General features: G+C 38.1%; 1 protein-coding gene across 2 annotated transcripts in view; it reads left to right on the forward strand.

Moving 5' to 3' along the window:
• Positions 1–24,705, forward strand: part of GPBP1 (GC-rich promoter binding protein 1) — a 35,551-nt gene extending 10,846 nt beyond the window's left edge. The window contains exons 2-11 of one of the 2 annotated variants that reach the window (XM_021380492.1): positions 5,536–5,655; positions 11,308–11,431; positions 11,913–12,136; positions 12,812–12,878; positions 14,354–14,538; positions 15,317–15,457; positions 15,874–16,035; positions 18,642–18,826; positions 23,417–23,519; positions 24,221–24,705. In XM_021380492.1, coding sequence (XP_021236167.1) covers positions 5,593–5,655; positions 11,308–11,431; positions 11,913–12,136; positions 12,812–12,878; positions 14,354–14,538; positions 15,317–15,457; positions 15,874–16,035; positions 18,642–18,826; positions 23,417–23,519; positions 24,221–24,379 — 1,413 coding nt within the window. In that variant the 5' untranslated portion in view covers positions 5,536–5,592 and the 3' untranslated portion in view covers positions 24,380–24,705. Of the gene's footprint in view, positions 1–5,535; positions 5,656–11,307; positions 11,432–11,912; positions 12,137–12,245; positions 12,265–12,811; positions 12,879–14,353; positions 14,539–15,316; positions 15,458–15,873; positions 16,036–18,641; positions 18,827–23,416; positions 23,520–24,220 lie in introns of those variants that run through there. The other variant, XM_021380493.1, reaches the window with a different exon arrangement.

Below are 25,046 nucleotides of genomic sequence, written 5' to 3' on the forward strand. Positions count from 1 at the left end.
TGATTATCACCTAAGAAGGGAAAAATTGGCTTAATTATTACAGGGTTATATTTGTGTAGATGCATTGTGTAGTTATTCAGTTTAACGTATAACAATTACTATTGTCTGACTTCTAAGCTTAATAGGAATGGGCAGATTTAAAAGTTTATCTGAATTGTCCCCTTTTTCTGATCCTCAGAACTTTGTTTCCAGACTAAATTTATCATGATGGTTTTCTCTTGTATTCTTATTATGCTTTGGAATAGAACTTCTTTTTTTCTCAGTGGAATTTACTCCTCTAGATGTTTATGACCAAAGGCATCTTAGGTCCTTGTTTTATGAGGCAAAGAGAGCCAGAAAGTTTTTGTAGAAACTTGTCTTGTCTGTGATGACTGTATCTTGTTTGTGGTGACTTAAAAAAAAAAGAAAAAAAAGTAGTAGTTTAGGGAAGACTGTACTAAGAATAGATTTCTTCATTGAGTTTGGTAAGCACATGCTAATGATAGTTTTTTAGCTCCATTTTTGTTTTTTTTCCCTTCTCTACTGCGGAGTTCTGGTAGTTGACTCTAGGTGGTTTGGTTTTTTTTCAGCCTTCATACAGAAGTCTCAACTTGTGATTTGCACAGTTGCTTTTTACTTCCCTTTTCTCAACGTGTTGTCTCTTCATTTCCACAGAGGCAATATTTTAAGCTTTCCTGAATACTGGTATAAGACAAATCAGTTTTCCTGAAAAGAGTATGTTTCTAGCTACTTTAAAACTGAAGAAAAATACTGTGTCACTAAAGGAATCCATCAATTGTAAAACAGAACAAACAATCAAAAACATTGAAAACAAAAAAACCCACACAAAAGCAAAAAAACAAAACACCAAAGCAAACCCGCTCCCATCTTTTTTGGATATTTGTAGTTTATGCTGGATACAGTTCGCACATCTCAACTGCCTGTGTTGCTCGGATTGGGGGACTGAATTAACTTAATGACAAATCTCTTCAACTATACATCATTTGGAACTAACTCTTCACTGTTGTCTGGTGTTCACTGCCTTATTGTTGACAATCAGACTTCATATATGTAGCAAAATATAAATTTTACAAGGTCTGGAATCTAAATTTGTGGGCTGCCTGTGGAAGATTTTTTTTTCTGAAGTCACTGTGTGGTGTTTGAATCTTGACATCAGAAACTGTTGCTAACATGAGACTAGATATTTTGAGCAGTCTGATTCAAATGCACTTAAGTTTCTTTAAAGTTAACAGCATGATGGTTACAATATTTCAATATTTTATTCTTTTTAAAATTATTCAGCTCTGCACTGGTGATAGTCAACCTAAGCCAAGTTAGCTTTCATAATACTACTGTTAATAGCAGTGTTGTGCTGAGTTTGTGCTGCTAGGAAATGATGAATTCATCACTGTGATCAATTTTGGGCCTTATATTTTGTTACCTAGAGCACTTCTGAAAGCGGTGGAATTGCTTTATTCATATCTGTGGAGCTTACCTCAGTGCATTTGCTGTCTAGTTTAAAGTTGGGAGTACAACAGCTGTTTTGTCAGAGCAGATGAACAGTAGTTGATCTGCTGTGTGGCGCGTACATGTAAAGAAAGGGCTTGCTAGTTAGAGTTCTTCACTGTCTGTCAGTGTAATTAAAGCAGATTCTTGTTAATTCTTGTGTGGGTGCATACTGCTTATTTTAGTTCTGTTTAAAATATATAATGATTAGTTTTAGTTGAAGGTAGGACAGATCCTGTATTTCTGAAATGTTACTCAAAAATGTATGGAGTCTCAGTGCTATCTATTTGCCTCAGAGGCTTCTCAGGCTTTGTAAAGGAAGTTCTTGTAGATGTTAAGCTGGAGGTACACATCAAGTGAATTAGATCTCATGGGCCAAATAGGTCTCTTCAGTGTTTTTATTGATAACTGCAATAATGAAATATTGTGTGCTTATTAAATTTATAAGTAGTACAAATCTGAATAGAGGTTGCAGTTACTGTGGAGGATATAGAATGCAGAAATGTTTCTGACCACTGGGAATAGATTAAGTTGTAATAGACTTGAATAGCAGGAAGAAAAGCAAAAATAACAAAAATCTTGTCAGATCTTACAAAAGAAACCTTTTAAATGATGCAGGAGCATTTTGATGCTGGGGCATGTTACAGAAGAAAGTGTTAATCTCTCTCAGTTGTTAGTTTAACTTAATTTGTAAGCAACGTGAAATGAAATCGTTGTTTGGCAACCTAAGTGATTATAGATCATAGAATCACAGAATGTCTTATGTTGGGAGGATCTGAAAGACCATCCAGTTCCAATCCCCTTGCCATGGCAGAGTTGCCACCTGCTATATCAGGCTGCCCAGGGACCTTCAACGTGGCCTTGAACACCTCCAGGGGTGGGGCATCCACAGCTTCTCTGGGCAGCTGTGTCAGTGCCTTACCACTTTTGAGTAAAGAATTTCTTCCTAACATCTCTCCTTACTTTCCTCTCTTTTAGTTTAAAGCCATTCCACTTTTTGTCACTATCAGACCATGTGAAAAGTTGATCCTCCTCCTGTTTATAATATCCCTCCGTATACTGGCCAGGCCACAGTGAGATTTCCATGGAGCCTTCTTTTCACTAGACTGAACATGCCCAGCTCTTTCAACCTTTCTTCATAGGAGAAGTGCTGCAGCCCTCTGATCATCTTTGTGTCCCTCCTCTGCCCCAGCAGCTCCACTTCTTGTGCTGGGGACCCCAGACCTGAATGCGGTATTCCGGATGTTGCCTTACAAGGGCAGAGCAGAGAGGGACAATCACCTTCCTCGCTGCTGGCCACCACTCTTTTGATGCAGCCTAGGATACTGCTGGCCTTCTGGGCTGCAAATGTACACTGTTGTCTCATGTCAAGCTTTTCATTCATCAGGGTTCCCAAGTCATTCTCCACAGGGCTGCCCTAAATCGTTTAAGCATAGCAAGTTCTGCCTGAGGCATCAGAGTAGTCTTTCTGGCTTTCCATTCACACTTTGTGATCTATTTTCAGTTTACCGGAAATATTTTCCTGTGAATGAAGAGTATCCTCAAGCTACTGAATATTAGCTTGATTGTCTAAACGGAGTTCCTGCTTATAATGAGAATGGGATTGTCAAAGCTGTGTACTCTAGAATGTGGCTTAAAAGAAAAGGTACTAATATCTGTTGTTTCCCACTCTGCTATTTGTTACCCTTTTTAGTTATGGATGGGGTATTGTTGCCTACTGGAAGTGACTGAGTAAATTTCGCGGTCACTTTGCTGTATATACTCCTTTCGAAGAAAGGGATTGACAAATCTTACTTAGCAGCATTAACAAAGCCCTTTTTAGGGCTTTAACTGAGAAGATGGGGAAGATTTGGATCTGCTTCCAGAGTTAATTTTTGTGTGAAGAAGTATACATGCAGTGTCAGAGTTGTGGGCAAAGCTTTACAGTTTTTGTCCAGTCCTGTGATACTTAGCGATCACCAAATCTCAACTCCGCTAATGATTTACACGTAAAAGGTAAAAGCTAGGAACGTTACTGAATTAAGCACGAACTCTTATTGTGGCACTTGGGTAAATAGTAGTGTTTGACTTATGCTTGACTACTTTTCTAAAAACAGTCGTAGTAATTTATTAAGAAATAACAACATTAGTGCCTTCGTACCACACCTAATGTCTGATTCGTCAAAAATTCAGTAATACTTTCTGGATCCTTTCATATGTATTTATTGGTTTGTACTGAATCTCTTCTTGGTTTTTAGACAGTAATTTTTTTGGTCTGAAAATTATTTTGTTGTTTCACTGATCTTCCAGCACCGATACCTCTTTTGATCCTTTCTAAAAATTTCACGATTCTGCATATTGGACTGTGAAGCTGTATCTGAGGAACGAAGGGTGAAATTTTTTCTTCTTATTGTGCTCACCTTTAGTTTGCTGTTAATTTAGCATCTCTTACCTTGTTTTGTCTCTTAAAACATACACTCTTTTTTGTTTTCTGTATGATTAGTGATCATGATTAATCAGTAAACGTTGGTTAAAAAGAGAAACCATTTTTTGTAATGGTTCTGTGACTCCAGAACTTCATTATTTTGTAGTCTGATGTAATTGGATTCTTTAGAAAATTTTAATGGAATTTTGTTGAGGTTAATTTAGAAGAGCACGTTGGATGACTTCAGTACACTAATCCAAGACCAGTTAAAACACATACTTTTAAACTTGTTTTTATTGTAGTCTTGTTGATTTCGTGCATCCTGCTTTATAATTTAACTCTGGTATCACAGAATCACCAAGGTTGGAAAAGACCTCCAAGATCATCCAGTCCAACTGCCCACCTATCACCAATACTTCCCACTAAACCACATCCCTCAGTACAACATCTAATTGTTTCCTGAACATAGATACCTAAAAAAGGTTAGTATGAACTCATGTCAGAAAAAAAGAATCAGGAGCTCAACTTAGTGCAGTTAAACACTTAGAAATTGGCTAAGCTTCTTTTTAGACATTGGGATGCTCTCCTTTTTCACTGAAAGTCTGAAATGGCCCAGTTCAGTCCAGAATGCAACAATAATTATTGGTTATTACCAGTTACAAAGTTCAGATTCCACAGCTTTTACTAAAGCTTACTCAAATTACAGCAGCGGTTAATTAGAGTAACACACATCTGTGCATACTGATCTGCACTTTCTTGTGCAGACATGGAATACATGTCTCTACACAATACCATGCGTTTCCCTATAATATGCATTTGGATGTTAATAGTTTTTACTAGCTGAATTTCTAATAGTGCATATATCATACTTAAAACACATTTTAATCATTGACAGTTTTACAGTATCTAGCTGCAGGAGCCTGATTCAGTTAACCTTATAATCCAGTCAGTGTTTCATCCACTTCTTTCAGTGCTATAGTTCAGCTTTAATTATTGTTGTTTGTATTATCTTGCCATCTTTTACTTGTGGGTAGGAAAAGTACTCTTGTGTTTTGCCTTAAGCCATTGTCTTATCTTGTCTATTTTAAAACTAGAGAATTTTACTGAATTTTGATAGTATCTCTGGGTACTTAGTCTCTGTTTCTGTTCAGTCTTGAGGAAATATGGGATTCTTGGTGGCCATAAGCATTTTAGTCTTTTCCTGAGGAATCTTAACATGGCCTCTGATGTTAATTTTCAGGGGCTAATTTGAAAAATCACCTTCTTTTAGGAAGGTAGTAAAGTAGTTCCTACTGTCTGGTCTGTTTCAGTACGAGGAAGTATTTCAAGATGATAATTTTCCACAGCTCTCTGATGAGACTTTACACAAGATCCTTCATCCTGTTTCTAAGAGGAGATGAAGGAATTAGTGTTAGCTTTATTTTTATGATCCTTGTGAAAAATTTCATTAGTGTGACTCTTCAATAATAACAGGACAAATATGATGTAATGAAATAAAGCTAGTAAGACCTGAAACAGCATCTCTCTGAGAAAATAATACAAGAAAACATAAGGGAATTAGTGATCCAAACACCACAAGTGTAATATTCGTATAAGATAAACATCTGAAAAGCACTAATTTCTTGTTTTCTTTTTTCAAATTACAGGGACTTGCCACGAGGTGCTAAAGCCTTGTTTCGCTGATTTGGAGAGACTGGACCTAAATGGCGCAGCATGACTTTGCTCCAGCCTGGCTTAATTTTCCCACTCCGCCATCATCAACAAAGGTATGTCTTTTTGTAGTTCTGATCCATCAGTTTCATTAATAAACAAGTCTAAGTGTCATAACATCGGTCATTATAAAAATATGTATCTGTTTATGAATGTGGGAGGGGTCATAACAGATAATATCTGGCAAGTCTTGCTGTCGTGATTTAAATAGTTGAGCCTTGGTTCTCAAGCATGTACCTCCAGAGTAGGAATTTCTTCTGCTTGAACAGCTGAGTTCAAGGAAGGAACCATGTGCACAGATTATCAGAGCTGTTCTTGCATTAAAACTGCCTTCATTGATAGCTTAAAATGAGTTACTCTATTGCTGGAGGAAATGAGATCAAGACATGTCTTCAGTGGTGTTCTTGCTTTCGATTTTGCTTTGTGTCATATGCATTTTAGAGAATGTTTTTTCTTACTCCCATCAGTCAAGTCATTGAACTTTTCAAACTCCTGTCATCTATTTTGTATTCCTAATTGTAGACCTGCCTTCCTTGTTTTAATCTTTTGAAATTAATGTCTGTGTCTACAGCTGTGACAATGATAGTATTTTGTTTTAATGTATTTAAGTTTTTTTTACTGTCTTTCATTTTTACGGAAATATTTAGTCTTTCTCAAATATGGAAATAAGCCTTTGCTATTGTTCAGTGCACAGTCAGCACTCAGTACCGGTTGTGTCTCCACTGCTTTACTTAAGTACCTATGCACGTGTGCGTAATTTATTTTTTTTTAATTCAAGTCATTGAATGTCCTTAACTTGTGACTCTTCGTATTTTTTTTTCTATGCAGAACTAGTTAACTTCTGTATTTAGAGTAGTCTAGCAGCGGCTGTCAGTTGTTGTTAAGGGAACATCGGGCTTATCAGTTTCCAGATGTTCCTGTAGTGTTTGTGTTCATTCAACTTGATTTCTGAAATATTAACTCTGTGATCTGTTCTTCCCTATTGAATATATTTTCCACAGGAATAATAATCAGAGCTTAGTTTAATGTCACAATTACAAAACAATTATTCTCCACATATTCCAACAATCTACTGGAAGAGATTTACCTGCATACTTATATTTATACTGCTGTATTGACATTTTAAGTTCTAGCAGTACCTCAGTACTATTAAAATGTATTTATGATGCGAGTTGTTTTTTGTTAGCGCCTTCGTCAGTTGTGGGAAGTTTCTCTGCAAGCATCTGTTGCGGATCCTGTTCTCTTCCTTGAATCTTTGCCTGAAGGAGTTCAGATGCACCTTTTGATCTCTTCCCAAAGCTTTGTAGCTGTATGCCTTTTCTGTTACAGCACTTTTGCTTCATTGTCTGTTGTGTTATCTCTTCCTTCAGTGAGGAGCATTTTCTGATATGTGGCCCGGTTGATTACTAAACACCTGAAAAGTCTTTTTTGTCCTACCCACGTGTAGTAATTCATAATTTATGTAATTAGGTTGTTTTGTCATTCCTATGTAAGAAGGATCTCAGATATGACCCCCTTCATGGACTCTCCACCCCCAGTACTTCCTTCAATAAGTGTTTGATGCTTCCTGTATCAGAACCTTTCCTTTGTCCCTGGAAAAGTGTTAAAACTGCTTGTTCTTGATGCCATCTCCAGGCAATTGAAGAGAAGAAGGTTATCAGGAGTAGTCAGCATGGGTTCACCAGGGCGAGGTCGTCCTACCAACCTGGTAGCCTTCTGTGATGTCATCACTGTCTGGGTGGATGGGGGGAGAGCAGTGGACCTTGTAGTCTACCTTGATTTCAGCAAGGCGTTTGACACTGCCTCCCACGACATCCTTATAACAAAGCTGAGGAAGTGTGGAATAGATGAGTGGATGGTGAGGTGGGTTGAGAACTACCTGACTGCTGAGCTCAGAGTGTTGTGACTGGGGGCTCAAAGTTCAGTTGGAGGCCTGTATTTAGTGATGTTCTTCAGGGTCAGTGCTGGGTCTGGTCTTGTTCAACATCTTCATCAGTGATCTTGATGAGGGGATAGTGTCCACCCTCAGCAAGTTTGCTGATGATACAAAGCTGGGAGGAATGGCTGACATGCTGAAAGGCTGTGCTGCCATTCAGCGAGACCTGGACAGGCTGGAGAGTTGGGCAGAGAGGAACCAGATGAGGTTTAACAAGAGCAAGGGTAGAGTCTTGCACCTAGGGAGGAATAGCCACATACGCCGGTAGGGGTTGGGGGATGACCTGCTGGAGAGGAGCTCTGCATAGAGGGACCTGTAGTCCTGGATAACAACAGGTTGGCCATGATCCAGCAGTGTGCCTTGGTGGCCAAGAAGGCCATTGGCATCCTGGGGTGCATTAAAAAGAGCTTGACCAGCAGGTTGAGGGAGGTGATTCTCCCCCTCTACTCTGCCCCAGTGAGACCTTGCCTGGAGTATTGTGTCCAGTTCTGGACTCCCCAATACAAAAAAGGGATCTCCTGGAGAGAGTCCAGTGGAGGACTACAAAAATGATAAAGGGCCTGGAGCACCTCTGCTATGAGGAAAGGCTGAAGAATCTGGGTCTGTTCAGCCTTGAGGAAAGAAGACTCAGAGGGCATCTGATCAATGTTTATAAATATCTAAGATGCAGGAGGCAAAGGGGCGAGGCCAGACTCTTTTCATTGGTTCGGGGCAATAGGACAAGGGGAAATGGCCGCAAACTGAAGCATAGGCAGTTCTGCACAAATGTGCATAAGAACTTTACAGTGAGGGTGACAGAGCACTGGAACAGGCTGCCCAGAGAGGTTGTGGAGTCTCCTTCTCTGGAGACGTTCCAGACCTGCCTGGATGCCCACCTGTGCACCCTGGTCTAGAGAGCCTGCTTTGGCAGGGGGCTTGGACTCGATGATCTCTAGAGGTCCCTTCTAGCCCCTACAGTTCTGTGATTTTGTGAAGGCAACTGTAGAGAAGAACAGATAAGGGATGGAGATGAAGGATGGGATGAAAAAAGGAAAGTGTCTTAGGCATAATGGAGCTGGGATGAGGTGGCAGTTTCAATAACGTTTAAACTTGAAAAGGAGAAACTGAAGTCTGCCCTTTCAGCTTACATTTCCCTGAAGAGGTACTGTGGGAAACTCTTTTTTCAGGAGTTTGGAACCTTCTCCATCCTGAATAGCTGGGGCTCTTTCCCTCAAGTGGGTGAAGGCTAGCATTAGAAAAACCTAATGGCAGGAAGTTGGGAATGCAAATGTGCTTTCTTAATGTGACTGTTACAGATCACATCTTGACTGAAATCCACCTCACCTATTGATACTGTTTTCCTCTGAAGGATCATCTTTTATATAATTTCCCTGTTATTTACATAGCGAAGTCCGCATAGCTGAGTAGTCAAGTACTGGGAAGCCTTAGTTCAGGTCTGGAGCTAATATATTTGTATCAGTGCAGTACTGTAATTGGGCTGATGTGAATAGCAAAGCCATCTTGAGCTACAGACAAAATTTTTCTGAAAGGATTTCTGTAAAACGTGTCTGAGGCAATTGCAGACAGAAGGGTGAATTTATTTTTTGCAAGGTTAACTGTTACTTCATGTTAAAGCACTAAGACTTCTTATGCTTCAGAGATCTCTTTTGCTTTGTTTCTTGACTGACTGAATCAAGTCAGATAATTTCTCAATTTCCAGAAATTGCTTGTAAATTTCCTCTCGATTACAAAATTTACTGTTATCTTTGCAACAAGAGTCTTGATAGGCTGATACCACCATCGTGTGGGGAAAATGCAAACTGCATGATTGTTGCACGCAGTTTAGCAGCTGTAGATGCGTTATATCAAGTATGACTTGAACAGTATATGTAAAATGTTATCACTTTGCAAAAGTGTGATTGTTCTTCAAAGTTATTAAAAAAATGAAGCTCTGAAGGCAGTATTACAAGGTTTTCTTATGTAAATCAACACACAAAGCTATCATCTAAAATTTTACCTACAATCAGCAAGTCTGGAGCTTTTTGATTTCTGGTGGCTAATTCAAAGCTTGCTTATAACTGATACAGAGATTCCTTACAATTTATTAACTATATAAATCACTTGACAATTTCTTGTAGCTTTCTGACTGCATGCTTTTTTTTCTCTTCTTTCCTCTCCCATCTCCAAGTTTGCAAAGAATTTTCAGGTCTCAAATTGAAAGGGACTTCTATAAAATTTGATAATGTATACTTTGTATTTAAATGTATTTATTGTTTACTTGAGGTTGAATTTTAAATAGTGGGTTTTGAACAGCACCTTGAGTGCTGCAAATGGTATTGTTGGAAGTACTTGTAATTTTTTGTGTGCTAGTCCCTTGATAGAGTTGGTGATGGAAAAAGGTTTTCAAAGTACTTTCCAAAGTAGCAAAATCTCTTACTGTGGCTTCCTTTTTTTTTTTTTTTCCTGCTGATTTTGATCAGTGGAATAATTAAAATATTACTAGAACTTGTTTAGTGTTAATGGATAACAACTGAAATTAACTTTGGGGCTCACATTTTCAGGCATGTGTCATTCATGGGTGCATTACAATGATGTTTTTGGTGTTTATCTTTGTAGTTACTAAAGTTCCACACCATTTCTGAATTATGCATTGTGAAAATATGTGGGTTAATGGCAACAAGCAGAGCTGCATTTGCTATTAATCTGAATTCTCTAGTGTCAGTGTTAATGATACGAGGCTGCTGCAAAAGTAATGTCTCCTATTTTATTATGTCAGCCCATGATGTCTGATGGGGATGTTGGTGGTGTGGCAGTAGAGTTTGAACCTTCCTGCCAATATCCTGCTACATTTTGTTACCGTGTGACAGATGGCAGCAGAGGGACTCAAATGTGTCTGACATGGAAGAGTGGATGAGGCACAGGTGTGTCATTGAATTTCCTCATGAGGAAAAAATGGCACTCGCTGACATTCTTTGGCACTTGCTGAAGTTGATAGAGCCCAGGCAGTGGACGTGAGCACAGCGAGGTGGTGGGTGGTGTGTTTCAACAGTGATGACAGTGATGGTGGGTCACCTCTGTTGGAGCAGATTTTTGTGAGTGTGGCATGCAGGCTCTGGCTCATGGCTGACGGAAATGCATAGCTAATGGTGGTGACTGTTGAAAAAGATTGTTTTGTACCAGAGAATTTGCCATGTCAAACAGTGTTCTTATGGTCTTTGTAACTGTTGTAGAATATGGAATATGGGAAACTGGTTATCATGGAGAGAACTTCTTGCATTTGTATAGCCTTGCAGATTATGATTAGCCTTTTTTTTTTTTTCTTCCTTATGTCATATGTCATTATCTCTTCAGCTCTGTCCCTCTCAAGAATCTCTTATAAGGCAATGCTCAATTTTGCTTAGTTCCAGAGGCTTCAGGTTATAAGTTTTGATGTTTGCCTTCCATTCCAAACTGTGATCTGGTGTCTTTCCTTACCTTTTTTAATTTTTCCTGCACTATAACACACATCACTTGTCTCCGTTCTGCTGCCAAACTGAAATAAACACTTGGATTTTTGGTGTGTGTCACAAGCATGGTCCTCAGTGTTTTTTGGTGTCCTGGAGCGGAATATATACCTTCTGCTTCTACTGGCTTCAAGGCTGATGATGTAACTTTGAACATGTATATATTTCATATACTTGAGAATTGCGGTATCATCTCCCAAAATCTTTTAAAAAATGGTGTATAGCAGTAATATGTATTTTGGAGTTCTGATAATTCAGCTCCTGTTATTAATCAGGTATGTTCTTTACAGTCATCGCTGAACTTTGAGAAGCATTCTGAAAATTTTTCATGGACAGAAAATCGTTATGAAGCAAATCGCAGAAGGCACAACTCATCTGATGGGTTTGATCCTAACTCTGGACGACCTAATGGAGGTATAATTTAGCGTTCATGAAATGTTTTAAATATATTTACATTATTGCTTTCTAACATTCTGACTAGAAGAAGAAAAATGCTAGTCCCATGTGAAGTGCTGTGTTCTGTGGTAAAACAGAGGTAACAGAAAGTCAGATCTTCTTCAAGAAGATGGGTTGAGTATGGGTTGGTTAGAGTAGTGTGATTCTGGGTGGATTTCTTTTAAGAGGAAGAAGACTGTCAAGTTGATTCTGTGGCCAACAGTGTATAAATGATCAGTCGAGAAAGGAGATCAAGTAATCATTATGTTGGACTTCTGTCATCTTTTTCTAGCTCTGTTACGTGAGTCTTTCCTGCTGGTTATGTGAGTGAAAACTTAAGTTCACTATGCAGTTATGTCCCATAGTATAGATAGCTTAAATCCTGTAACTATTTTGCAGAAGTAGATTGTTGTTCCAAAACTACTTGTAGTTATGTTTCTTTTAAATTTAAAAATCCAAGGGCATTTTGGGAGAAAAGAGAAGAATGGTTGGCGTTCACAAGGCAGAAATGGTACAGAAAATACAAACCACCGTGGAGGATACCATGGCGGAGGTTCCCGCTCTCGTACCAGCACTTTCCACTGTGGAAAAAGCCAGGGACTGCATGAGAACAATTTACCTGATAATGATACTGGGAAAAAGGAAGTCAAGGAAGTACCCAAACAGTTTGAGGCTGAGGATTTTGTAAGTTAATTGTAATTATAATAATCAAGGTTTCGTTGTTTCTGCAAGTGCCATTTTATCCATTACAAGCTACTTCATGAGATTTCACCAGTTACAGATCATCATATAAGGGATCACCCTTCCCATAGGTAAGGGGGTGTTAGTCACTTGTCCACTAACTTGTTTCTCTTCTTATTCTCCAGATTTTATCATTGCATTTTTATTATTGTTTAAGTGAAACTGCAGCTGGGTTCTAAATTTATAGTCTCCTGCCACAGTTTACTGTGGTGTGCGTATGTATTAAAGTCTGCACAATTACCTTACTTGGTAAGCTGAAGTACTAACAATGCTGTCTTTCTGGCCATTTGATATTCCATTTTTCAACCTGGAATTCTAAGGTGTAAGAGGAAAGCAGAGCTTCCTCTTTGAAGAACCGTACACCACTGTTGTTTTTTTTTTTTTGTGGATTTTTCTGTTTTGTTTAGTTTTCCCTGGGCAGTTAATATTATGGTACTGACTGTCGCTTGAATGTTGGAGAAGAGAAACAAGTGAGCATTGATAAATATGGTGCTCAGGGGAAATATTCTGTCTCCACTTAAAAATCTTGGACAGCAGATATTGTCATGATTATTTAATTGGTCCTAGTATTCAAGACTTTAAAAATTTCATTTTAAATAATGATATATTTTTTTTCAGCCATCTTTGAATCCTGAGTATGAGAGGGAACCAAACCAGAATAAATCTTTAGCAGCAGGTGTGTGGGGTGAGTATTTTTGATGCTGAATACAAAAATATATTAAAAAAAAAAAAAAGTTGATTTATTCAAAACACAGGAATTTCTTTTAGGATATTACAAGGATGTAGATTGAAATTGAAGAAGTTTCAGTATTATTACAGTGTGAGAATCTTTTTGTAGGAGTAGTAACACTTCTGTTTGGTTATAAATCCGTTATCTCTAGATGCTGCCATGGCTAGTGTTCTTAGCCCAGAAGAAGCGTGCATCTTTTTGTAAGGATGTCAAGAATTGGTGTCCCGAGAGGAAATGTGCTGAAAGTCGGTCACTGGTATTAGTGAAGTGATCCCTATCTTTGTGAAAGAATGCTTCTTACTGATAAAAGCTGTTGAAAAGATTGAAGAGAAATCATGGTATGGAGATGGATAAACTGGTTGATGCCATGTCTAGAGTAGTATGCATATAGTGCTCTCATGCTTGTGAAGGCCTCAGTGTGGAATGTTTGGCTCTAAACTGAGCTGTTAATATGTGAATGCTAATTCTTTGGTAATCTTAGAGGGAAATATGAAATCCATGTTTTCTTTTGAAGATGCAACAAAGAGGGCAAACTGTATTTTGGGATACAGTAAACACAACATAATCAGTGATAAAGAGCTGATTATCCTGCTATATTCAGTGTTGGTGCATCATCACCTTGAAAACGGTGTGCCAGTTCTTGGCTTCTCAATATAAAAAGGAGGATGAGATCACTGAAAGCGTCCAGAGGAGGCAGCAAAGCTGGTAACAGGACTGGAAGGCATGTCCTGTGAGGAGAGGTTGAGGGCACTTAGGTTTCTCAGTCTAGAAAAGAGGAGGCTGAGATATGACCTGACTGCTCCCTGCAGCTCCCTGAGGAGAGTGAGCAGAGGGAGGTGCCAGACTCTGCTCTTGGGAACTGGTGGCAGGACAGAAATGGCACAAAGCCGCCGTGGGGGGGGGGGGGGTCAGACTGGACAATAGGAAATGCTTATTAACTGTTAAGATGGTCTAACACTAGAAGTGGCTTCTGGGTTAGGTTGTTGATGCCCTGTGTTCGTCAGTGCTCAAGAGGCATTTGAGTAATGCCCTCAGTAATGTGCTGTAACTTCTCTTTAGCTCTGAAGTGATCAGACATTTCTACTAGATGGTATTTGAAGGCCCCTTCCAACTGAACTATTTTATTCTATTAACAATTAAAAGTATTTTGATATTAGAGTTGTCAACAAGAGCTGTGTAGCTAGTTTCTTTGAGGAATATCTTTCCGAAAGTAAAATTCTTGCATCGTCAAGTGAAATTTTCTTGCTAATGATGGCTGTAGAAAATGGAACAGATCTTCAGTTTATCTGGGCTTGTACAGTAGGTTATTTGTGGCACTAATGCTGAACAAAGTTCCTGGTTTATGCCTCTGGACCATATGGCTATACAGTAACATGTGAATTAGAAACTTAAGACTGTACACACCTGCACAATATTTTTTTTTTTTTCAGAGTATCCTTTGAACCCTAAATCCAGATCTCCAAGAATGCTCGTCATTAAAAAGGGCAGTACAAAAGAATTGCAGATATCTGGATTCCCTGTAGTAGGAAGTCTCCATTCACAGCCAGTAAAAAATGGTACTGGCACAAGTGTTTATAAAGGATTAGTCCCTAAACCTGCCACTCCACCGGCAAAGGTGAGTTCTTGATAGTGTTGGCATGAATTACATCCTGGGAGCAGAAAAAAAAAATCCCACATTCAGAATTACAGCTATTTCACCACTGAGAATTCTGTGCCTAAAGCGTACTTCCAAATATTGAATAATTCAAGTGCCACGTAGCCCAAAAGTGACTGGAAATGCTTGTTTTTCTTCTAATTCTACTGCAATTGAATATCCACTTATTTCTCATTCACATTTTTTTGAGAATTTGGAGAGATGTCCATATGAGAAGGATGTTTTTAATTTATGAAATAGCAATCCTTTTCGTGTATATGTTTTCTAATAGAAAAAGAGAGCAATAACTGGCTTCAAAATACCTTCAGAATTTATCCCAGTTCTCAATGTAGATAATGTTGCAACCTACTAGAGCCATTCTGGTCCCATTCCATAAGCAGTTTTCCATGTTCATCTTTTAGTTTTGATCTGGGAATTTTTGTATTCCTGAGAGCATCTCATGAAGCTTTTCTTAACTGTACAGCTTAATGCATTAAAAACATTACTTGCAGCTGCTGAAGACTCACATATTTCTTAATACATCAGATATGAGGGTTTTAATTGTTTTTAAATCTGACTCTTTATATGAGCAGCATAAACAGCATTTGTGAGAACATGAATTGCTCATTAACAGTCTCTATGCTACAAGAAAACGTGTTTATGCAAAGTTATGGTTGTAATTATGTTTTGCTTTGTCATTTTTCTGAGATTCTTAAGAATAATCCTCTTGTATTTAATGATTCCTTTTTTTTTTTTCAAGCATACACAATGGAAAAACCAAGCAAAAGAAAATAAACTTGTGAATCCATTTCCTCATGAATCTTCATATGGTAGTGGCAATTTCAGTCCTTTCAAATCAACTGCCAAGGCATTTCCTGTGTCCCAGAATGCAGTGAGAGAGGTAAAGCAATGGCTGTAATTTTAATCACATGTATCTAATTTGTTAGGTTAGATAAGTGGATAAATAGATTTAATATGGAACTGTGTTAAATAAGTTTATTTTTTGGAAGTAAATGTGAGAGTGGATATCATGGAAGGTATCTCAGTGGGCTTTAGACACTGCACAGTTTGTGGGTTTGGTTTGGAGTAAAGACAGTGCGCTGTCACTAACACACACAACTATTAGCAGTGCTTCATACACTTGAATTCCTTTGTGTGAAACAACCGTAGACACTGAAATACAAATATTTTCCCTCTAGTTTGGACTCTGGATATAAATGCAGTACTAATTCCTGAGAAGCTTTTTGTCTTTTGCTTAGTGTTTTATAAAGGATTGAGCTTCTAATAGTCTTATTATTATTTCACTCTCCACATTAGTGTAATCGGTCAAATTCTTCATCGCCTGTTGACAAAGTTGGTCAGCCTCGTTTAACAAAATTGACAAGAATGCGGACTGATAAGAAGAGTGAATTTTTGAAAGCACTGAAACGAGATAGAGTGGAAGAAGAACATGAAGATGAGAATACTGGGCAAGAGAAGGTAACTTTCTTCATACCTGTTGTAGATCCAGCAGTAATGGGTTTCAAACTGAAAGTAACCTATGTTGTGTCTTTTTTTCCTCCAACCAGCTATTAAGGTGTGGTCTTGGATCTCTAAATGCAGGAAAGGACTTACCTTTAGGTGAATTTGCTCCAAATGCAACTTTCTGCACTGAGTCCTATTAATTTTTTCTTTTGCCAGATTTGTTGATAGGTGTCAATATCCCAAGGACATCTTGCCCTTTAGCAGCAATAGAATCATTAAGGTTGCAAGACACTACTAATACTACCTAGTCCAAACATCAGTCCATCACCATTCTGTCCGTTAAACATTGTCACTCACTGTGACATCTAGCCTTTTCTGGTAAACTTCCAGAGGTGATGACTCTGCCATTTCACTGGGCAGCCTATTCCAAAAAAAGAATAAAGAAACTTAATATACTAACCTAATCTTTTGGGAGGGCAGTGTCTTGCACCTTGGCTGTTAATAATCCTAGAAGAATAATTAATGGAAAAACTTGGTTCTGCTTTTCAGATTGTTTCCTTTATAATGAGAATTCTTACATACCTAGAAGCTCTCTATTCTTATTGTAGTCATAGGAGCAGTATTTTTATTTATGCACATATAAGGGACCTGTTTCTGCTTCCCAGTTCAGACCTAGGAAGCCTATATAATATTAATTTGTCAGGTTTCTTTCTTTTTGGATCACTCCATGCAGTGCCTTGCTGGCACCTGAGGATATTCATGTCTCTGCTACCAGGGACCAAGAAACCATAAGCAGAGTTACCTTACATAGTATGAGTGAAGGTAAGTAGTATGTTATTCAGGATGAAGTGGTACACATCTATGAGCAACATAACAAAAACTGGTCTTGAAGAATTATTCTGATTCAGAGATATGGAAAAAGAAGTGGTGCAACTGCATTGCTCTTGAAAATAAAACTGGCTTTTCTGACCTTGTTTCAATTTTGGGCAAAATAAAACTCGATGTAAGGGGACTGTACAACTTAACTGTATGTATCAGTTAGGAAAGCTGCATCTTTTCATTAGGCAGTCTGTTTCTGAGCACTCTAGGATGTCGGATGCAGTGTTGTTTAAGAAGTGCAAAGAGGTTTGATTGAAGCTTAGAAAGATCTTGGAAACATCGTGTAGAATAGCAGAAATTACTGTGTGAACATGATAGGAGTTTGAGTTCCTGGAATTGTTTTGAGTTCTTAATATCTTCATGGTACTTGAAGGTCAAATGCATTTGGTTGTCCTATCTGTACACAGATGTCATTCAGGGACAGTGGATTTAGGTGGAAAAAAAATTTTAGCAATAGAAGTCATAATATCCTTGGACAGTTGTATGTGACATGCAGCTTGGAGTATTTGTTAGTAATTACATGCATCTTGTTGCCATTGATGTTTAACTAATGGAAAGATGTTAAAGTTTAAAAAAAGAAAACAGTCATGTGCCACTAATGCTTGTCCTACTTTCAGCAGTGTCAGGGACTGAAATAACATGGCAAATGGTGATCGGCAGCTGAGTCATGCTTGGAGGAAGCTCTGCTGCCCTAGTACTTTGAACTTTAATACATTAAAGTTCTTTAATGTTCTTATGAATTTTCTTTGATAATCTGAATTATATTCTCCATGTTTATGATTTAACAGCTGACCATATATTTACTGGGCTTTTTTCTTTTTTTTTTTTAAATTTTAAGAAGTCTTTGGTAAGCATTCTAAAGTTTCTGGAAGCAGATACCACTGAGTGAAAGGAGAGTGCTGTTATGAGTCTCAATCCTAGATTCAGAAGTACGATTACTTACAAGTGCAGAACTTCCTGATTGAGTGATTATCTCCTACTGTGGATAATGGTGTTTTATGCCTGCTCTGGGGCTTTTGTTGTCAAAAAGGTGCTAGCTTAGACAATGATCATGCGCTCTTCTCTCTTACAGTTCTTAACAGTTCTTATGTTCTTACAGTTGCTAAGACTTCTGTTTACTGAATAAGAACTAGAAGTTGCTGGAGGAGTAGAATGCAAATAAACATTTTAGGTTTATAGGATTAAAGAACTTTAAAAATCTGTGTGAGCCCTAACAATCTGTTTTCTAAACAAACTCTCCTCCAAGTTCTTAGGGCATGGCTAGTAAGTTACCATTGCAGTAACAACAGAGTGAGAAGTTCTGTGGGTGTGTGTGTGTTGCCTGAATGTAGAGAGCAGCATTTAGTCTTTCTGAACAGTGGGCAGGTGAATTTGCTGGTTGATACATGGTGACTATGACCTGCCCTTTAAACCAAGTAATTTGTGCTTTCAAACTTTGCCTGGATATTTATTAAATAAGGAACCTTATTTTTAAGTTTGACAGATAACTTTCATACATTTACAAATAAGCTTGAATTTTTAAAACGTGCTTCAAACTGTGTAGAAAGGTTTAGGCAGAGCATGGGATTTGCTTTCTACTTTACTAGTTCAGTGGTATAACTGAAGAGTTCTGTAGTGTCTGTGTATTGTAATGCTATTGAAATGTAATTCTCCATTTAAATTCAGCAGAATCACTCGAGTGGAGCATTTTCACAGTGGAATTTACTTTTGAACTTTGTAATATATATATATATTCTTAACAGGATGATGACTCCCTTAACTTGCATAACAGCAACAGTCCTCATCATGACAGAGATATAAACCGAAACTTTGAAAATGAAATTCCACAGGAGAATGGCAATGCTTCAGTTACATCTCAACAGGTCATTCGATCTTCAGCTTTCCCTCAGGCAGATATTCTTTCAAGCTCACTTGAGGCAGAGCATAGGTATGTGCTTCTTACATAAAATGTTTATTTGTCGTAAGTGATCACGTCTTAAATTCTTACTAGCTTAGAATTCAGAATCTGATAACTGAGAAGACAAAATATATTTTCAGATTACTATAAGGGATTTAGACGGACTAATTTAACATGGAATATACTTTGTTTCTACTAGACATATTGTCATCTTTAACTTGCTTTACTGAGAATTTATTTCCTTGTTAAAAAAAAAAAGCAGATGGATCTGCATATCTCATAGGAACAGTGTGTATAGTTACTCTCTCTTCTAAGTAGGCAGCATTTAAAGCATCATATGTAAAAGTCCAGACAGTTTTTCCTTTTTGCTAAAGAAGTGGATTATTTTTATAGCTGTTTGATGCAGCCAGTGATATTGTAAGACAATGTAATGGAAAGGGGAAAATTAAGTTCAAAGGACTGAAGTTAACAGTAACATATGATAGAGATGAGAATAGTGCTGCTGGGAAGTCATAACTCAACTGTGGAGGTGAGCATGTTGTGAGCTCTGTTAAACTGTTTCTGGTAACTAAAGAAATCCAGTATCTTTTTGCAGTGATAGATTGTATGTGTATGTTAGGCTGGAGAACTTCTTTTCAGTACCTGCAGGCTTTCATGACCTTTTCTCTCTTAATGAGCATGAAAAGTGAAATGCAGTCTGCTTTATTCTCATCCTTTTATTCCTCTCCCACCCACTGGCTATGGAAGCAGAAAACTTGGGCTGCTAGTGGCTGCTGGCAGTGATTTTTGACTAGAAGGTAGAAGTTGAATCTAACTCTTACTGGTTAATTTAAATGACTTTGAATCGCCTTCGTAGTGTTTCTAGGCAAGCTTCTCTGTGGTATTCCAGAGATACTGTGCATCTCTACTCTGTGCTAGGCTCTTGGCTGTGACCTGTGGCATGTAGACAGGTGTTACGGTAGGCCTTTAAGTGGAAATCTGGATTTGAAGTGACCATCTTAACTCACTGGAAACTTGTGCATGCTTAGTAACTGAATTGGCACATGTGCAGAATGTGTTTTGGGTTTTCCTTCTGCTACAGAAGGCTTCACTGTACTCTGATTATGTACTTATCCTGCTGGTGTCAAGTTTACTAACCTGAAGTGTGATTTTTTTAGTGTAATTCCTAATGTTGCTTTAAAGAGACAGTGGTCCTGCTAGCTTTAGATGATGTTGCTTAAATTAATTAGCTATTGTCCTCAACTTTACTTATATTAACAGAAGCTTTGTAACTATCTTAATTATACATAATACTGTTAACATTCTAGCATGCTTGCAATAAAACTTTATAACAAATTATTGTTGCTAAAACTATATCACTGAAATGCTTTTGGCGTTGCGTAATGGCAAGTATTTTTTGTATGTGTATGCAAATGGATATATTCTCTTAGAAAAGTTTTAGATGACAAGCGTATTATTTGTTCTGCTTTCTGATGGTTTTGCTTTCCCAACAGTCACATTTTCCAGTCATGTCTAAACAATACAGATGATGCAACTTCCATTTCTGTTATTGTCCTGTTAACTTTTTTAAGCAGACTTAGTTGTACTGTTCTCTCTCTCTTCTACAGTTCTGGGCTTTTAGTGTGGTTATAATAATGGTTAGTGATATCGCTTTAGTCACTTGTACATTTATTCACTGCACGTGTGTTGTATTTGGACCTAGAATTTTTTCTAGGGAGGGTTTTATATCAGGCATCAACTTGAAGCATCTTACAGCCTCTGTTTTAATATATTCACTGTTATTCAACTGTGTCAGTTCCCTGTGCCAGTTCTGGCATATAGCTTTAGAACCCTTTTTATTTTTTGTGAAAGAGCTTTTACTTCCTTTAAGATACAAAGTCTACAGGCATTTCATTTGCCTGAAGAAAGTGGCAATCCATTTGGCAGAATCTTTGCAGCAAGAGAATACATGAACTTCATTAAATGCCACAGTGTCTTCACCATAAGATAAAACATGGGTGTCCAACGTTTTAGCTTGCCTGGACCACACTGATTGAAGAGGAATTGTCTTGGGCCGCATACACGAATGTTTCTCCAAATGTAATGTCTCCTATTTATTTCCGTGAAAAATACAACAGATACAATGAGCACAGCAACTCTGTTTGATAGAGAAAGTTCTCAGCTACAAAAACACATTTTTTCAACATAGTCACTGTGATTAGCTGTGCATTTTTGCCAGTGATGAACAAGAGCCTGCATGGCATGCTTGTCGAAACCTGCACCAGAGAAGATGGTTGCTGATGTCACTGCTGAAATGCACCACTCACTGCCTCACTGTGCTCACATCCACTGTTTGGTCTCCAGAAATGTTTATCAAGTGTTGAATATCAGTGGGTGCTGTTGTTTCTGTGTGGAAGAATTCAGTGACACACCTTTGCTTCATCTGCACTTCATGACGTTGTTTTGTCAGACTGCTCCTCTGCTGCCATCTGTCACAGGGCAACAAAATGTAACAGAATATTGGTGGGAAGCTTCAGTGTCTACTGCCATCCCACCCACATCTGCTTGTGGTGTCCTAGGTATAATAAAATGAGGCATTACTTTTGGAGCACCCCCCATAAAATATGTAGTAGGAAAATATTTTATTCTTTAGCATTTCTATCAAAACATTATGGAAAAAAAAGAGGAACAAAACCATAAAACTAGTGGAATATTTGACCCTGTTTTTGTGAAGCCAATGCATCAGGCTGGTTTGATGGAAGTGGTTGTAATTCTTTGTCAGTTCTCAAGGTGTTTGTCAGAGATTTTTGATGAAATTTTACTCTTCCAGTGCTTCATCCTTGAAAATAATTATTCATAAATGTACATACTGCCAAAAAGCAATGACTAAGGCATGACTCTGAAGTGAGGGAGATTTTTCTCTAGTAAGATAGAACTTAGTAGAAAGCCTAGTAATGAGACATGATCCAATTTTTGAGTGGAATATCTGATTGCAACTCTATACATTCCATTTGAAAATTGACAGGTAACATATTTCTGTTGAAAGAAAAAGGAGTCGCAAGCATAAATCGATGATTAATTTGGCAGTCTTGAAACTGCTCTCAAATTCCTCTGTCTAAACAGAAAACACGCCTGCATACTTCTTGCTGTTCACAGGACTGTGTTTAGCCAGTGTATCAAAATGCATTATTTGCTGTAACTTGAGTTGGCATTGCTCTGCACCCTCCCCATGCCCTGTTTTCAGCCCAGACAGCGCCAACTGCACGCTGCTGTTTGCTTGTTGCCAAGCAGTGGGTGTATGCCGGTGTTGGGCTGGCCTCCTTAGCAGGGGAAGGCTGCCCCTGTGATGGCTTGGGGCAGGAGGTGGGCCACGTGCAGCCTGTGGGTTGGACATGCCTGAGATCAGCCCTGTTTCCATGTCTTCACATCTAAATCCATTTTCTCTGTGTGTGGTTACTCTTGTCCCATCTTTGGCACTGGCTGAAACACTTTGATTATTTCATCTTTGGATATCTCAAGCTTAATCATCAGAAGGGTGTGTCTCCATTTCTTTTCCTCCCCGCATCCCAAAACTTGCTCCTAGTTGTAGTCACGTTGAGGGACATCACCAGCATTTCTCATGGTTGCTTTGTTAACCAGGAAAGAAATCTGCAGATTACCTCTGTGTGAATCTTTTTCTCTTAACACCATTTTTAAGGAGGTACATTACTGCTCCACTAGAAATATTTTTTTCTTCTCTGCCTTAGGTAGATGTCTTGCCTTAAAATAAAGGTATTGCTTTCTTCCATCTTGAACCTTAGGAATATAATAAATATCGTAGTAGTAGCCAAGGTCACTTGGTTGTACTCAAGTTTATTTGCCTTGGATAACATGTATCTTGAGAACACAGGTTGCAGTTTGGTGTGCTCTAAAGTCTGCCGTGTGCTAACACCAGATAAGCTTTCAAGAGGAACCCCATGCATCAGCAGCTGTTACAAAAGCTGTAACAGAATGTTACAAATCATTTTCTCTTTTGCTTTCCTTTTTGTTGCAGTTCTGGAGAACAACCAACCAATTGAAACAATAGGAAAAACAGATTTTTTTGTTATGGCTGATTTCCATTAGAGTTTACTTGAAAGTTCTGTTATCTTATGCTAAGAGCAGCTATGTCTGAGAACGTTGTCTATTGATTAGAAAAGATCCTGGAGTGAGGACATTTGGCTTCTGTGGCAGTATGTTTACTGGACTGGCAGAGGGGGCTGCATCTGTTTGGCATGTGAAACTTGATGGCAGGAAATGTAATGCTTGACATATGCAAGTAATGGAGAAGATACACACTTGAAATTAAGAATGTGTTTTATAGATGCTGTTGCATCTATATATATATCTATATACTGCAGTATTGCTTTTCAGTTTTTGCAACTTTTAAACCCAAACATACAGTGGCAAAACAGCATCAACTGTGAAGGATCTGATAACTTCTTAACTTCTGTGCTTTATAGAACTTATCTTAAATTCTTACATAAAAGTAGGTTAGAAATATGTTTTAAAAAATTGTTAACTAATACATTTATTACACATTTTTACATACCTATTTAGGAAGAGCTTGAACTCTCTGTGTGTGTGTAGAAATTCCCTGATGTTGCTTTTTTTACTTCAAAGGTTGTTAAAGGAAATGGGCTGGCAGGAAGATAGTGAAAATGATGAAATATATGCTCCACTAACAGAAGATGAGATGAGGGAATTCCAAGTCATTAGTGAACAGGTAATGCTAAACTAATGTTCCATTATGAACTTGTAGCTGGTGACCCTAAATACCTACCTTTGAGGAGAATCTCCAGTAGTTCTGATGGTTAGATATGATGTTGTTTCAGTACCCTTTTCCTTTCCTTTCTTGCCTCCTTTGCCCTTTCAGAAGAACAGTTGGTTTAAAAAAATAGGGGAAGCAGTGCTTAGTTTCAGCCTTGCTAGTTGCAGGTTTGCACAGGCTTTCTAGCTCTTCAGCTCAACACTGAGAAAAGGGAATTTTCTGTCAAGGTTTTTATGCACCTTCCTTGGCTTTCTTCACTGGAAATTGAGGAACATGCTATTCGCTAGGCAATCTAGGCATCCTGCTTTGTTTTTCTTTCTTTTTTTTTTTGTAGCAGACTGAAAAAGGGACTGCATCACAGGAGAGGCTGTATGGGAGGGGTAGCTGGGGTAAGACATCTGAGGAAGTGGATGGGAAGAGGGTAAACTTGTTCACTGCAGGAGCTTAGCTTAGTGCAATTGGAGAAGCTCTTGAAGGCAGTTAGCTGGTCCAGAAGTGAAGCCTCTCAGGTGAATTTTTCTTTGTATGTATGTATAACCGATAATGCTGTGGATCTAAAGTAGCCCATAGATTAAGATACAGAGAATGCTGAAATTCAGCAGATTGTTGTGTTTAGCTCTTCCTCTCTCTAAAAACATCTTGTTTTCTCATTTCAGTTACGAAAAAATGGTCTTCGGAAAAATGGCATTTTGAAAAATGGCCTCATCTGTAATCTTAAATTTAGCCCCTGGAAAAACAGCACTTTCAAACCTGCTCTGGAGAATGAAGATTCTGAAACAAGCAGCAGTGATACATCAGATGATGATGATGTATGAAGATTTCTGTAACATCTGTAGAAGCTTGTTTTGATACCATGAAAATACGGGGATGTATTGTCAAAAAAAAAAAAAATCTAATTTATGTAGTAACATACCCCACTAGAGGAAGAATGATGGAACTGCTCTCTGAAGAAAGCAAGGAATGTTGTGTTGGGTGTGTTGAACATTACTATAATTTCTTTGTAAACGAATGTTGTAGAACGAGGACTTGGGTTGACCCAGCATTGACTGTCTCCATCGCTGCAGCATTTCTGACTAGCAATGTGACAATGTAACAATTCAGACTTTCTCATTTAATAATAAAAGCAAAAATAATTGTGTAATGTCTTGCAAATCTTCTGTTTTAAAATGTCCACATCAACAGAGACAAAACAGGCAGCTTGACACAGTGCTTGGCTTGCTGAATTATTATTTTTTTTTTCTTACAGTGGGAATTCTTGAGTCCACTTTTTATGCAAAAAAGGCAACGTTGCATGTCGGCTAAAATGAGCAAGGTGCACTAAAACTCTTTTCCTTAGTTGAGCTGTTGTACTCTTCTACTTCTTGCACACATTATTACTCTTCAGACATTGTAGTGTCGTTATTAATGGCAAAGAATCCTGATATTATGGTTCCAAATTTTTAGAACTAACCTTTAAATTGAAAGCTTTGTAGGATATTGCAA

The sequence above is a fragment of the Numida meleagris genome, chromosome Z (genome assembly GCF_002078875.1).
Source record: "Numida meleagris isolate 19003 breed g44 Domestic line chromosome Z, NumMel1.0, whole genome shotgun sequence".
Taxonomy (NCBI): Eukaryota; Metazoa; Chordata; class Aves; order Galliformes; family Numididae; genus Numida; species Numida meleagris.